General features: G+C 36.4%; 1 protein-coding gene across 1 annotated transcript; it reads right to left on the reverse strand.

The window, feature by feature from the left end:
• Positions 1–4635: 4635 nt before the first annotated feature.
• On the reverse strand, positions 4636–8244 carry LOC126672649 (uncharacterized). The gene has a single exon (XM_050366603.1). It carries the CDS (start codon positions 8242–8244, stop codon positions 4636–4638), a length of 3609 nt encoding a protein of 1202 aa, XP_050222560.1.
• Between the last annotated feature and the right edge of the window lie 5174 nt (positions 8245–13418).

Genomic DNA, 13418 nt, shown 5'->3' on the forward strand with positions numbered 1-13418 from the left:
ATTCTTGTAGTGTTTATAAGAAACACTATGAAAGAACTTTGTATTTCGGTCGCCAGCTGTACTGCAGTTTAGTCTAGAGTTTTGCACCCAAATTGATTGAACTCTTTTTTCCACCTCCCATAGCTCAGCTTTAAGTTTACCAATAACAATTCTTTTCTCCTCCGAACATAAATTGACATCCACCTATGCTTCTTTCTGAAAAATCTCCTCAGACAGATCTTTAATCCTCTTGTTTTGGTCTCTAAACACATTCTGATTCCAACCTTTAATGGAGGCCCGAAGTTCCCGAAGCCTAGACGTGAGATCTGATGATTTCTCACAGGCTGAAACCCAGTTGTCTGAAACAAATTTTTTAAAATCCTCATATTCCCACCACGCATCAACAGATCTAAAAGGCTTTGGATCCCAGTCAAAGGCATTAGCAGATCAAAAAAGTAAAGGAACATGATCGGAATGATTACCCAGCAGAGCTGTGGGTGACATAAAAGGCCATTGAACACCGGCATCGGCTGAAATCAGACACCTATCTATGCGTGATCTAGAATACGAATTCTGCCAAGTGTATGATCTTCCCTAGAGAGGTAAATCAAGCATCTCTGAATTATTCACAAACTCACCAAACGCCAATATAGAAGGAGAGTACCCCACACTGTTCAACCTCTCCTCTGGATGGATAGTCTCATTAAAATCACCACTAATGGTAACCGTACCTGCACAATGCAATAAAGGGCCAAGTTCCTGCCAAAACAATAATCTATTCTTAGCATTATTGCTAGCATAAATAAGAATATGACGACATGATATATTCTGAAACACAAAATCCATGGCAATACATCTATAACCCTCTGTAGTACTAACGTTACACAACACAGCAGAGTTCCAAATTAAAAGAAGAACACCCGAGGAACCCATAGACGCAACCCAATCGAATTTAAAATCCAGATTAGGCCACAGCTTTCTAACTAGAAAATCGTCAAGAACTTCTCTTTTTGACTCTAATAAACCCAAGAAGTCAAGTTATGCTTAGAAACTATATTCCAGATGTAATTCTGTTTACTCGGGAAAGAAATACCACCCCTACAGTTCCATGAAACAAATGAAAAGCGGACTTGACATAGAAATGTAAGAAACCTTGATAATGAAAAATCTCAAACATGACGACGCTTCCTGCTCACGACCAGGTTGTTAGCTAGCTTTTTCAGAGTCGCTGATCTTGTTTCTCTCTTGAATATACCGAGGTCATGTCAAATTTTCCAAGTTTTGTCCACTTCCTCTTCCGGAGTAGAGAACCCAGTATCCATTCTTACTATGACATTTTCCCAGTTCACATTTTCTATGTTGGAGTCTGAGATATCCTCCTGCAAATGATCTGTAGACGTCGTGAATGAAACAATATCTCCCTGAGTAGTCAGCAATTTCGTTTTCCTTGTGGCTGGTTTCTCTATAATCTGGTCATCATTATTTGTAATTTCTACCAGCTTGGCTAACTGGTCTGAAACTTGGTTTCCAGATCCTACAATAATTGTATTCTGACTCTCAACTTCGCCTCTGATCGTGCTGAAGACAATCGTTGCTGAACTCTGATCAGTAACCATCTCCGAATCACCCTTATCCACCTGATCTGAAACCTCTCTTTCAGCTCCCACAACGAGCTTTTCCAGACCATCATCTTCTCCTCTGACAGTACTGGAATCGCCTGCTGCTAAACTCTGATCAAGATCCTCTTCCGTAACTGCTGCCACCTTCTGTAAGTCATGTAACAAATTTCTGATTGGAAGATCAGAATCTGTTAATGCATTGTTAACATTAGTTTGAAGTGTTCTCCCAGTTTTCATATCCTTCACAATACTTGAAACGTGATTTCTTGCATGGTCATGCAAGAAAAGTTTATTTTTCAACTCATAAGTCTGCTCTTTGCGTAAATGTTTGTTAAAATCATAACCTCCTGAATTTTCCCTCTTCTTATAATCCATGTTTCTTGATTTTAAAAGCATAAACTCAAGGCCACTAATCCCATCACTATTCCTACGAGCTGCTGGAATCTCATGTGATAAGGTAACAGAAATACCTCTGGCTGCAACCTTAGAAGATGACACAGCAACAACATTAGATTTTACCTGCATAGTAGCATCAAATTTTACCTGTACATCATTGCTTAGATCGCCATTCTCAACCTCCTGTATCGAGTTTGGTACAAAACTCTCTTCTGATGTATCTTCTGATGTTCCTCCTATACAAAATCATAGCCGGGCCATCAAACTTCACAGCTCTCTCACTATCGACCACATAAACCATTCGTGAAATATCGCCAATACACACCTCCATCCAATGATTAATATGGCGACAATTGCTCGAAACCAAAACATAACCAACATCATGACGATCACCAAGATCGACTGTAATAGCCTCCCTACAGCAATTTCCAATACTCATAAAAACCTCAGTAGACCAAAGGTATAGCGGTTCACCCAAGACCGAGACCCAAACGAGCCTCGAAAAAGATTGTTTAAAATCTTTTGCCCAACAATATGATTGAAAGTAATCCGAGAACGAGGGTCCTATAATCTCCATAAGCTTAACCGCTCCAAAGACCGAATCGAAGGTTATCAAAATTTGGTTGGCACCCATCAAACTCACATTCTGAAAAGCTAAGCTTTGATTGCACAAGAATTCTTTTGCTTTCAAAAAAAAGCTAATATCAACAACCCTGGCAACGATTGATTTTGCCATCCAATCATTAGTTTCAAGGATAATATTCTCGTTAGGAATTACAAGTTTCATGTCTGCTGCCTTTAATGGTCCTTGTTCTGCAGTTGAAACCATTCTGGATATAGCATCCTTGTATGACCGTTTATCCCTTAACGCCGGCAATAAAACAGTACGTGTAGGAGTCTGTTTAGCCAAAGGAGAGGGATTAGGGTTTTGTTTAGGGTTAACAGTCTTCTTCTCTGAAACCTAGAACGAAAAGCCCTTAATTTGAATTTCCCAATAGCAATCATATTCAATTAGCTAAGAATCCATTGCAAATCCTTGACCCCATCTGTCCTAAAGAATCCAAAGGTGCAATTCCTCCTTGAGAGTTTAGTGGAGTGAAACACGACCAATAACTCCATAACGTGCAAAAACCTTCTCGAGATCATGATATCTCCAAGTACGAGGAAAGTTCTCAAAATAAATTAGATTCCTAGTAGTTGATGTCCGCCGGTGTCTTAGATGAGATTAACAAGGTTGTACCGTTCCCTTTCCATGCTTCTTCATGGCTAGAAGAGCCATTAGGGTTAGGTTGCTTCTGTCGCTCCTCCATCTTTTAACTATGACAATCAATAAAAAATATTATAATTCCATTTTATAAATATATAAGAACATTGTAGAACAGTTAAAGCATCCGAAGGACCCTTCTAATAAAAATTCAAATTTCCAAAATTAAAAATTAGATAAGAATTCTCGCGAGGACGAATCTTATGATTTGCGGCATGAACAAGGGTTCGTTGGGGCGAACCGCAACCTTTACGATACAAACTTTGTCTTGATCAAATCAAAAAATTGCTAAGAAGAGTCTTAGGGATGTGAAAAACTACCGACACTTAAAGCATTAGAAGGACACTGTAAATTTTAGACAAAGAGATAATTAGCGGTCGCAAATTAGGCCTTCTCGGCACATAAAACCTTTCACCAAAAAAATACAAAGTTGAGGGATTTTAGTTAAGTATAAATATATATTTATTTGATAATAGTATGAAAAACTACCGACATTTACTTTTTATTTTCAATAGCACCACCACGACCTTATAAAACGGTTAATTATTCCCTATTTTATATTTTTGACTTTCAACAGCACCCCGACCTTGGGGGTGTGACTAGACACGTTTTCACTAGCCATTATAAATTTTAGACATAGAGATAGTTAGCGGTCGCAAATTAGGCCTTCTCAGCACATAAAAACTTTCACCAAAAAGTGCAAAGTGGAGGGATTTTAGTTAAGTATAAATACATATTCATTTGCTAATAGGCTGAAAAACTACCGAAATTTACTTTTGTTTTTCAATAGCACCCCGACCTTATAGAACGGTCAATTATACGCTATTTTGTATTTTTGACTTTTAATATCACCCTAAATTGAAAAATTAGATGATTTTAATACTATAAGAATAAAAATATTAAAAACAACTAAATGTAAGGGTCAATTATACTTTTTTTATTTGGACAAATTCAACAAGTCATTTAACTTAAAAACAAAACTTCAAATAAGTCCTAAAGAAAAGAGTTCAATTTGATGATTTAGGGTGCTATTGAAAGTCAAAAATACGAAATAGGATAAAATTGATTGTTTTATAAGATCGGAGTGCTATTGAAAATCAAAAATACAAAATAGAGTAAAATCGACCGTCTTACAAGGTCGGGGTGCTATTAAAAAAAATAAAATTCGGTAATTTTTCCGTCTACTATGCCATATTCATTTGTAATGTTTTAAGGTTAGAAACATTAAGTATTTGCTACATTAAAACCTATCAACAAATTTTTGGTTTGTATTGATTATTTGTTTCTAGTAAGGTAAATTATTTATTGATTTCACTTTTTTTTTTGGTAAAAACCGAGATTATATTAAGCACAAACAACTATACAAACAAGTTTTGATCAATCAGATAGGCTACAAGATTGCCAATTCTGATAAAGCCTCAAAAATAAACTAGAATTGCATCTTCTCATATACATCTTCATGAGTACTTCCTGTCTAATCCATCTATACACATCCTCCACAGTCAAAACTTCATTGCAGAAAATCATCCGGTTTCTGGCTTTCCAGATGTTATAAACAGTGCAGGCCAAAGCAATTCTCCTCACTCTAGCCAAGATATTCTTCCCTATGGCTTTCTTGCTGAACCAAGAGACTTCCCTCCTCCATGATTCCATCTCTCTATTAATCAAGCAATTCTTCATCACCTTTTGAAACACAACTCGAGAAAAGGAGCAGTTGAAAAACAAATGCTCAATGTCTTCAACATTGCTATTGCAGAAAACACAAGTATCAGAATCAATGCAGCCCCACTTCTTTAGCTTCTGTCTTGTTTTTAGCCTCTGCTTCATTGCTAACCACATTACAAAGCTGTGACGAGGCACATATCCAGGAATCCACAGGATTTTCCACCAGGTGACTTTGTTGTAATGGCTTCTAAAGAATTCCCAAGCAGACTTGATAGTGAAAATGCCACTTCTATTTGGATTCCACCTTATACAATCATCACAATCCTCCTGCACATAGAAGTTCTCTCTAATCATATTCCAGGCTTCTTCAGTATGTTCATCAAAAGGGTCAGGAATACACCACCCACCCCTCTTCCACAGATCTTTCACTTTTGCATTCCTAGCAATATCTGAGTCTTCAATTGAAATGCTAGGATATAAATCACTGATAGACTTTCCATTAACCCATGGATCAAACCAAAACGACAAGTCTCCTTTTCCCAGTGTATACTCAAAACATTGCTTCATCTCATCTCTGATTTTCACCAGATTCCTCCAACTCCAGCTAGCTATCAAAGGTTTTGTGATACCCCAATAACTCATGAGCCTCAACTTATTCTTTATCACCCAATTGGCCCAAAGAGACTTTTTTACAGCTACTAACTCCCACACATGCTTCATGATAGCTGTTCTGTTCCACAGAATCATATTCTTAACACCTAATCCACCCTCACACTTCTTTTTACATACCTCATCCCAAGCCACCATATTTCCCTTACTAGATTCAGTTTTGCCTTTCCAAAGAAAGTTCCTGCAAATCCTCTCCACCTCTCTGATTACAGTTAAAGGCAGAATGAACATAGTACTCCAGTATACATGCATACTAAAAAGTACAGCATTGACCAGTTGCAATCTCCCAGCATAAGTCAGATGTCTAACTGTCCAGTGAGAAACTCTATTGGTTATTCTGTCCACCAATCCACAACAGTCCTCTCTAGTAAGTCTCTTACTAATCAAAGGCACACCCAGGTAACAAACAGGAAGATTCCCTTCTTTAAACCCAATCTCATCAATAATGTCTTTTTTCATATTCTCTTCCACCCCACTAAAGTAAATACAGCTTTTATTTACATTTAGTTCAAGACCAGTAGCATCATGGAAATGACCCAGGGCTCTAACAATCTGATTCACACTATTCATTTTGCATTTACAGAACACAAACAGATCATCTGCAAAACATAAGTGCTTGATCCTCATCTCTTTACAACCATAGTGGTAACCAAAGTTACTATCACATATCTTACTGAAAGTCCTAGACAAATATTCCATTACCAGTACAAAAATCAAAGGGGACATTGGGCCCCCCTGTCGCACACCACAGGCTCCCTGAAAATACCCCTCAGGCTTCCCATTGATCATGACAGTGAATGTAGGGGTCCTCACACACACCATAATCCACTTAATGAATTTCTCAGGAAACCTCAAGCCTAATAACACCTCTTCTATTCCATCCCAATGAATTGAGTCATAAGCTTTCCTCAAGTCAATTTTCATTGCACAGTCACCCCTCCCCTTAGCTTTATGATAGTTGTGTACAAGTTCATGAGCAAGCAATATATTATCACTAATTCTCCTATCAGGCACAAAGGCAGATTGGGACCTACTCACAAGGTAATCTAGACATCCACTAAGTCTTTTGGCAATGATTTTTGTAATGCATTTATAAACTACATTACAACATGATATAGGCCTAAAATCATTTAACAATTCAGCATTAATTACTTTAGGTATAATAGTAATAATAGTTGAATTGACCTGTTTCAGAAGCTTCCCTGTTACAAAGAAGTCCTTCACAGCATCACAAACATCTCTCCCCACAATATGCCAGCTTTTCTTGAAGAATAAGCTGCTATAACCATCTGCTCCAGGGGCCTTATCAGAGCCAATACTGAACATAGCATCCTTGACATAAGAATCTGTTACCTCCAAGCATAATTTGATTCTATCCTCCTCAGAAACATATCTCCCCTCTTCCATAATATCATACCTTATAACATCCTTCCTGAGTTTTTGTCTCCCAATAAGCTCATTGTAATACTCAATAATACACTGAGAAATTCTTTCATTATCCTCAATAATCTCACCATCTACCTTCAAATGAGTTATTCTGTTTGTTGCTTGTCTTTGTACTAAAGACTTGTGAAAGAACTTGGTGTTAAGGTCACCTAGCTCTATCCACTGAACCCTACACTTTTGTCTATAAAAACTCTCTTCCAGCCTTAGCAACTTCCTAAGGTTATTAACTGAGCTCAATTCCACTTCCAGCATTCTTGCATCTAAAGGGTTCTTCTGAACTTTCTCCTGATCTTCTCTCAATTTCTCCCTAGCTTGAGTTGAGATATCACAGAAGGTACTCATGTTTAGTTTTCTAAGCTCCTTCTTTAATCTTTTCAGTTTCTGAACAACTCTATACATTTTGTGCCCCTCCACTTGTTCATTCCAACTATTCATTACAATCTCCTGAAAATCTGTAGCTTCAACCCAAAGATTGAAAAATCTAAAAGGCTTGAAACTATTCACAACAGGGTCATTAAACTTGACCACTAAAGGCGCATGGTCAGAAATCCCCTGACTTAAAACACACACTTCTGCATCAAAAGATTCAATCCAATTTTCAGACACCATCACCCTATCAAGCCTCCTCCAAATCCTATTATCCCCACTCTGGTTATTAGTCCAAGTGTACATGTTGCCTCTCCATTTCAATTCCACCAACTTAGACTCCTCTAAACATCTTTTGAACTCCTCACAATCATTAACACAAGCAAGGTTTCCCCCACATCTCTCACTATCCTTAATGATTGCATTAAAATCACCTAATACAATCCAAGGATTATCAACATTTCTACTCTGGCTAACCAGATTACTCCACAACACTCTCCTATTTATAGCATCATTTAAACCATACACAAAAGTACAAGTAAACTTCTTACCCTCATACTGTATTTCTCCCAAAATGTATTGATCTGTTTTTGCCACCAAGCTATACTGCACCTCATTCTTGCAAGCAACCCAAATCCTTCCATTTTGTCCACAGTCATTATTGTTCACCAATTTCCAGTTTTTAAGCCTTAAATTCCTCCAAACTCTATCAACATTCTCCATTCGAACCCTTGTTTCAATGATAGCAATCAGAGATAAATGGTTATCCTCAATCCATTTTCTAATCTCTGAATGCTTAATGGGGTCATTGATACCCCTCACATTCCAAGAGCCAATCATTTTCCCCTTTCAGGGGTTATATTAACCTTCTTAACCCTTTTATCACCAATCACTCCCACTCTTAACCCCCCAGGAACTTCAAATCTATTCCCAGTGGTTATACTACCAGTATTAGCAATGGTTTTTCCCTTCCCCTTCAAAGTAGCTTGATTCACAGAGACTTGGCTCATCTGTGTCTTAGCTTGCTTTTGAACTTCTATCACTTTGTTTACAGCAGGTTCAGTACTTTTGACATCCCTCTGGACTTTCACTTCTTTGTTTTGCAACACTTCTATCACCTGATTTACTTCAATTTCCTTGCTGCTTCCTTCATCAGTAGTTTTCTTCTTTTGAACCCAAGTTTTCTGCGTTGTTTCTCCCACCTTACAGAATCTAGTCTCATGCCCCATAATCTTGCATTTAGTACAGGCACTAGGCCTCCATTCATATTCAACATCCTGGGTAAACTTTTCACCATTCTCATCTTCTAGTATTATCTCACTGGGAAAATCTCCAAAAACTTCCATTTCAACCAAAACTCTGGCATAAGCTAATCTTGACTGATCACTTGTACACTGGTCAGTATACATAGGTCTGCCACAAATACTAGCAATCCTTCCCAACATACTCGGTGTCCAAAACTCCCATGGCAGTTTCCGAAAGTGTACCCAGATAGGGACACTCATAAAATCATCTTCCTCAAAGGTCATTCTAGGCTGCCATTCTTTTAGTACCATTGGTCTTCTATCAAAAAAAAACAGAGCATCAGCAAGGGCCTTCAGCTTCCCCTCTTCATCTTGAAATTGTAGCAGAAACATTTTTGGATTGATCTGAGTCACCTCAAGCAATCCATAACTCCTCCATCTACTCATCACAAATCCCTGCATTCTAAAGAATCTTGGTTCCATACCCACTACAGAGCATATCAGGGCATTCTGCCATTTACTTTCTTCATCATTAACCTCAGATGAATGGAACTTCGCAACTCTCACACCATTTCTCACAGAAGGAGGTTGATAATGGAGTTTTGTCCCACTCTCCTTGGATCTATTCATAGTAAATAGCGATCTCCAATTTTTGTTCTCATTTCCCCCTTTCGTCTCGCCCTCCTTCCTTACATCATTTGAATGTTCCTCAGGTAGGACTCTGGATTCCAACATTTTGGGAGCGTTACCCAAACTCTTCTCACTCACCATCGATTTTACACTTTCAACCCCTTCTCTACCAGAATCATACCCATTCTTATCTTCCTCATTATCCATCTTCCCAGATCTAACTGCTTTGTTTAACTCAACAATAGATTCATTCACTTGTTCTAGATCTACATTTGGAACCTGCTCTTCTTCTTCCTGAGATTCTTTTTCAATCACTTCATCAATTAACTGCAGCTTCAGATCAAAAACTTTCGATCCCTTAGAGTTCGTTCCCTTCTTCAACCTCTTCCCCATTGAGAAACGGCGTACGTTAGTCCAAGAAAAACTAGCGCCGAGAGAGAATTTCAGAGAGAAACAGACACGTCATCAGAGAGAGAAAAACGTTTAAAAACGACAACATAAACGACAACATATCTCAGTTCTTAATAGTTTTTTTAAAAAATATTTATTGCAAATTCGAAGCTTAACTTTTATCAAAGCTTCATAGTTAGGGGTTAGGTTTTAAAATCCATTTTCGTTTCTTGTATTTAAATTTTAGTGAATTTACAAATTTTAAAGTAGTAGTAGTATAAGTTTGAGTCTAACTTTATCTAATTTTTCCATAAAAAGAAATTAAATTCTAAAAAAATCTTTATTCATTTACATTAGTAAATAGGTTGCATTTGGAATTTTAATTGGTGTCGGAGCTTAATTACTCATATAAATACTTAATCGCCGAGTTATTTGATTTAATGGCAATTAAAAATTTATCACTCTTCGATACTTCTTTGATGGAACAAATTATTCAACTTGAAAATTTTGCAATGAAAACTACCTTTTTATTAAAGGTGTAAATCTATTGAATATTGTGAAGGTGTAAATCTATTGAATATTGTGCTAAATCTAAGGACTATTGTGAAAACCTAAAAAAATTTATCCGGTTCGATACGGTTGAAACCGAAAGTACACTTCTATAAAAAAGAATCAATTTTAGGTTTTTGTATTTTTTTATTAAAATTTTAAAATATATATTTGATTTTCAATTTGTAAATATTTTATTTTTTTCATTATATTTAAAAATAAATGTTTTTAAAAAGTTTTTAATAATTATATATTGTAATTTTGCATGTTTTATATCAGTTTTAAACTGGATTAATAAAACTGTGTTTAATTCTGTTTTGAACAGGACTAGTAAAACTATGTTTAAGTCTGTTTTGAACAGGATTAGTAAAATTGTTTTAATTCTGTTTCGACAGGATTGGTAAAACTGTGTTCAATTCATTTTCGAACAGGATTGGTAAAGTTGTGTTTAATTCTATTTCGAACAGAACTGAAACTAAGAAAGAGTTAATCGGTGATTTTGTTGTTTGCCGTCTTTGGCCTAATTGAGATCTTAACTATTGTTTTTTTTACCATCTTTGAATGCTTCAGGAGGTCTTCTTTCCATTTGCGACAGGAACATTGTAGTAACTTCCAGAACCGTTAATTCTTCTCTTTAGATTTGTCCCAATTTTAAATTTTTATTGGTTAACTTTTAGTTTATTCTTGCGTATAGATGCTCTCTGGCAACTGATAGGGCAGTTTTATGGGCAAATATTCAACCACAATTAGGGTTGGACAAGTTGTGTTTTTTGGTTGGTGATTTCAACGAGATTTTGCACCATGTAGATAAATTAAACTGTATTGGAATATATCCATTCCTCTAATCTTCCTGAGATTTATCTCCAAGGTCATTTGTTCACTTGGTATAACAATAAGTCTCGCACCAGGATTGATAATTGTTTTGTTACGGCTAATGCTTTCACTTATTGCCCAAACTTATCCCTCCAAACACTCCTAGGGATTTTATTGGACCGTTCACCTCTCCTATTCAAGTCTATCGCTTCTTTGAATTGGGGTCTAAATATTTTTAAATCAATAAACGCTTGGTGGTGTAATCCCTCTTTTAGTGATCTGGTTGAAACTTCTTGGAGTTATATTAATTACAAATTCCCTAATGCTAATCTTGTCATTAAGCTAAGGTTTAAAGAGCATCCTCAGAGATTCGAATATTAATAGTTTTAGCAACTTAAACTCTATAATTGAATCATTCCAAATTTTGATTCAGGCTCTTGAGGTGGCGGTAGATTTCAAAACCTTTATCCAACCAAGAGTGTGAAGATCGTGTTACTTTATGCAATGAACTTTTCTCTGTTTCCAAACAGTTGAAATCACTTTGGCATCAAAAATCTAGACTTAATTAGAATGTCTTTGGCGATAAGAATTCCAAATATTTTGATATACTGGCTTCAGTCTATTCCAGGAATAATTTTATCTCGGCGATATAAGTGAATAATCATTGCTATTCTTGTTTGGATTAAATCAAGTTCTATGTCCCGCAATACTATAAGAATCTATTCAAATTGCTTTCTCATTTGAATCTTTCTCCCGGTGCTTTGCCTATCAGAAGTCTTTCCCGTAAATAAGCAGCTGATCTCACGACCTAAAATCATATATTGTAACCGACGCTAGTACTAAAGAAAGATATTTTTGTGAAACTACGGATCAAATAGTTATTTGTTTCCTAGAGTATGATAAACCCCCACAACAGTTACAAAAAATATAGTTAAGTTGTATCGACATAAACAAAACAACAAACCTTGCAAAGAAGCTAAAGAGAAATATTAGACCTAGTTCGTGACCTAATATCCTTGGGTTATTCCCTGAGTGAAAAGATAAATAATTTCCTGCTCATTATCCATTGAAAAAAGACCCAAAGTGCACCCCAGTTTCCCATGTTTTCTGAACCTTCAGAACTTTATCGATCGCAGCTGCACGAGAAGGTTAATTATTTTTATGCATCCTTTAATTACACCATCTGGATTCCCCTTGTATAACATTTGAATTTTGCAAGCAAGAGAGCACTGATCTATTTGTTGCGATTGATTTCAGCTTCTTGCGTTGTGTTTTTTAAAACCGGTTCGGGAAGGTAGCTTTTGATTTAATGGAGTTCATAGAATCATATGAAAACAAAACTGTCATCATCATTAATGTTTTTGCCTATTCTCAGAATAGACATGTCCAACAGAATGGCTAGGGGTCCCGATATGAGCCTCTTCTTCATCAAAGTATGATGAGCAATTAGATTGACCGGTTAAATTTTGCATTGTAACCGGGATTTCAGATTATACACATGAATAGAAAAATATTATCCTTTAACTGAAATATTAAAATCGCAGTGACATTTATTAGCCGAGTTGAAATTAGAACTGACCTTGAATCTATACTTTCTTTGCTAAACATTGTCAGATGAACTGAAATTATACTCCTTAATTTTCCACTAATTAGGTTAAGGAAATCCTCTTCCCAAGCTATTAGAGGAACACTAGAAATAGTGAACACAAATCTGATAAGGTGGGGAACAAAGTTTTGAACTGGGCTGTATCTTTATAATTAAAGAAGTTAATAAGAACATTAGGACCCCATAAAAGAGAAGAGGAATCATACAAAATCCTTTGGTTTTGCAGGTACACAACTACGCTTAACAATTACGCCCAAACCTTAACTATAACAATAACTAAACACAACCTGAGCATAGAATCAAGTATCTCTTAACGACGACACGAACTTATGATTCTTTTGTTTCTAGTGAATAGAAAAAGCCTGCCTTTACAAGGATTTAGGCTTAAGGAATTTGGATAGGAAGGCCCTTATAATGCAAACTTTATTTAATTTGGATCAAGATGGAGCAACCAAAATCTGGGGTCTAAACGATTCAAGTTTCGTACAATTATGACTCTTCCTCGGATTAAGTATTTTGCAAACACTCGTTGCAAATCAGAATAAAACCAATGAGCTGAAAAATTCTCAAAATAGAGAAATGAAGCATGCTGAGAATGGTGGTCGGCCGTTGCAGGATGTGGTGGCTGTATTACGGCTGAAGGCGAGATAGAGGTGGGTTCAGGGTTCAACTCATGCACCGTGGGTTTTTTTAGCGACATCTAAACTTTACAACAAAAATCTTCTTAAAGAGAAGTTTTATTTAATCTCATTTTCTAGAACTATAAAGGTGATTTTTCTTTT

Source organism: Mercurialis annua, linkage group LG3 (genome assembly GCF_937616625.2).
Source record: "Mercurialis annua linkage group LG3, ddMerAnnu1.2, whole genome shotgun sequence".
In the NCBI taxonomy this organism is placed as follows: domain Eukaryota; kingdom Viridiplantae; phylum Streptophyta; class Magnoliopsida; order Malpighiales; family Euphorbiaceae; genus Mercurialis; species Mercurialis annua.

Bases quoted from the DNA above. Each gene is read 5' to 3' on its own strand.
- LOC126672649 (XM_050366603.1), bottom strand. From the start codon at position 8,244: ATGATTGGCTCTTGGAATGTGAGGGGTATCAATGACCCCATTAAGCAT.